The 2,825-nt window shown below is 35.1% G+C and overlaps 1 protein-coding gene across 3 annotated transcripts in view; it reads right to left on the reverse strand.

The window, feature by feature from the left end:
• Positions 1-332: 332 nt before the first annotated feature.
• Positions 333-2,825, reverse strand: part of LOC106471421 (agrin-like) — a 77,392-nt gene continuing 74,899 nt past the window's right edge. For all 3 annotated transcript variants that reach the window (XM_022400024.1, XM_022400023.1, XM_022400025.1), the window contains 2 exons: positions 981-1,223; positions 333-508 (listed from right to left, as the gene is read on the reverse strand). In XM_022400024.1, coding sequence (XP_022255732.1) covers positions 339-508; positions 981-1,223 — 413 coding nt within the window. In that variant the 3' untranslated portion in view covers positions 333-338. The remainder of the gene's footprint in view (positions 509-980; positions 1,224-2,825) is intronic.

Here is a 2,825-nt window from a genome sequence, read left to right on the forward strand (position 1 = left end):
TCTCTGTTTTACTTATCAATGTCAACTAGTGTTAGTATGGCTGATCTAGTTATTACTGTACGACATTCTCTGTTTTACTTATCAATGTCAACTAGTGTTAGTATGGCTGATCTAGTTATTACTGTACGACATTCTCTGTTTTACTTATCAATGTCAACTAGTGTTAGTATGGCTGATCTAGTTATTACTGTACGACATTCTCTGTTTTACTTATCATTGTCAACTAGTGTTAGTATGGCTGATCTAGTTATTACTGTACGACATTCTCTGTTTTACTTATCAATGTCAACTAGTGTTAGTATGGCTGATCTAGTTATTACTGTACGACATTCTCTGTTTTACTTACCCGTATCAACTGGTGCAGCTGCAGTAGGTCTAGTACTACGGAAGAAATTTTTTGACAGGCTGAGGGTGATGTCGCGTGTTGATTTTGACTCAAATTGATCACCGGTAGACTTCTGTACAGTGGATCGTCGAACTGGTATTCCAGTTGGCGTGATATCGGCATCTGACAATATCAAAATAAATTAAAATCGATATATTTATAGTTCACGTTCGTCAGCAGTTTGTAGGCCCCCAGTGGCCCAGCAGTATGTCTTCGGACTTACAACGCTAGAATTCAGGTTCGATACCCCCCGTGGGCAGAGCAGAGATAGCCCCTTGTGTAGCTTTGTGCTTAACTACAAACAAACAAACCATGTAGTTTGTAATAAATAAAGACTTATGTTTGTAACTGTGTCCCCATGCTAACATATATTTCATGAAAATCTTTTTGAAAGTTCTATTAAATATTTGTTAATTTTTTTTAAATTAATTTTCATAAAAAGGTATAAAAAATAACGTTTGAGTTGAAATTGAACCTATAAAGAAATACATGGCATCTCAAAACTACGACATAATTTCACATTCTACATTGTGTAAAAGTTACCAGTTTTGAAACTAGAACAGCATTACCATCAGAAGATAAACATTATCATTACCGTGTTTACAAGGACCTGTGCTGGTTACTGTCAATAACTTCTGATACCGGCAGCTGAAAAGTTGCATCTGACAATCAGAGGCATAGGTATTACCATCACTTCCACAGAGAGTTTGCTTAGATTCGGACGACAGACATTTAAAGTCACATACGCATTGTTCTTGACCGTGCTCCTCTCTACATGTGGCCCCAAATTGGCAAGTTCGGCTGTCGCACGACTCACCAATCATCCTGGATAAAGATTCTAGCAAAGAAGAGAAATTCACTACAAAAGTTAGGAAATACTTTAGAAGAGATGCTAATGTTTTGTACTCTAAAGCTGAGAATGTTAATCGTTTGTCACACATTAAGAATGTACTATATTAGCTTACTAATCATTGTTATGAAAGTAAATAGTTACTTATAGTATCATAGACTTTTATATTGTCATTTTACAGTCACTTATAGTATCATAAAATATCATACTGTCATCTTATAGTCACAGTATCATAGTTTATACTGCCATCTTACAGTCTTAGTATCACAGATTACACTGTCATCTTATAGTCACAGTATCATAGTTTATACTGTCATCTTATTGATTCTGATATTATACCATGATAGTGTAAACTATGATGCTGTGACCATAAGATGACAGTGTAAACTATGATTCTGATATTATACCATGATAGTGTAAACTATGATACTGTGACCATAAAATGACAGTATAAACTATGATTCTGATATTATACCATGATAGTGTAAACTATGATACTGTGACCTAGTTTATACTGTCATCTTATGGTCACAGTATCATAGTTTACACTGTCATGTTATAATCTCAGAATCATAGTTTATACTGTCATCTTATAGTCTGTTCAGTTAACTGTGATGTTACGATTGTTTTCTTGAGTATAGGCACTTATACCATATAAATAAAGTAAACTGAGCCAGTATAGGCACTTATACCATATAAATGAAGTAAACTGAGCTAGTATAGTGAGGCAAATGAAACAGCATTCTTTGGCTCAGTTTACTTTATTTATATGGCATACGTGGGTATATTGGCTCAGTTGACTTTAGTTGTATGGTATACGTAGATATACTGGTCCAGTTGACTTTAGTTGTATGGTATACATGGACATACTACGTATACCATACAACTAAAGTCAACTGAGCCAATATACCCACGTATGCCATATAAATAAAGTAAACTGAGCCAGTCAACTGGACCAGTATATCTTTAGTTGTATGGTATACATGGACATACTGGCCCAGTTGACTATATTTATATGGTATACATGGACATACTGGCCCAGTTGACTATATTTATATGGTATACGTGGACATACTGGCCCAGTTGAGTATATTTGTATGGTATACATGGAAATACTGGTCCATTTATATGCACTTCTTTACACATATAAGATAGTGTTGTATATCGTCTGATTGTTTCTGTACCAGTTTTCTGTTCTACTTACCTATGTCAACTGGTGCTGCTACGGCTGTTCTAGTTATTACTTTACGGCATTCACTGTTTTACTTACTGGTGTAAACTGGTGTTGCTACGGCTGTTCTAGTTATTACTGTACGACATTCACTGTTTTACTTATCAATGTCAACTAGTGTTAGTATGGCTGATCTAGTTATTACTGTACGGCATTCACTGTTTTACTTACTGGTGTAAACTGGTGTTGCTACGGCTGATCTAGTTATTACTGTACGACATTCACTGTTTTACTTATCAATGTCAACTTGTGTTAGTATGGCTGATCTAGTTATTACTGTACGACATTCACTGTTTTACTTATCAATGTCAACTAGTGTTAGTATGGCTGATCTAGTTATTACTGTACGACATTCACTG

This window comes from Limulus polyphemus, unplaced genomic scaffold, assembly GCF_000517525.1.
Source record: "Limulus polyphemus unplaced genomic scaffold, Limulus_polyphemus-2.1.2 Scaffold4611, whole genome shotgun sequence".
Taxonomy (NCBI): domain Eukaryota; kingdom Metazoa; phylum Arthropoda; class Merostomata; order Xiphosura; family Limulidae; genus Limulus; species Limulus polyphemus.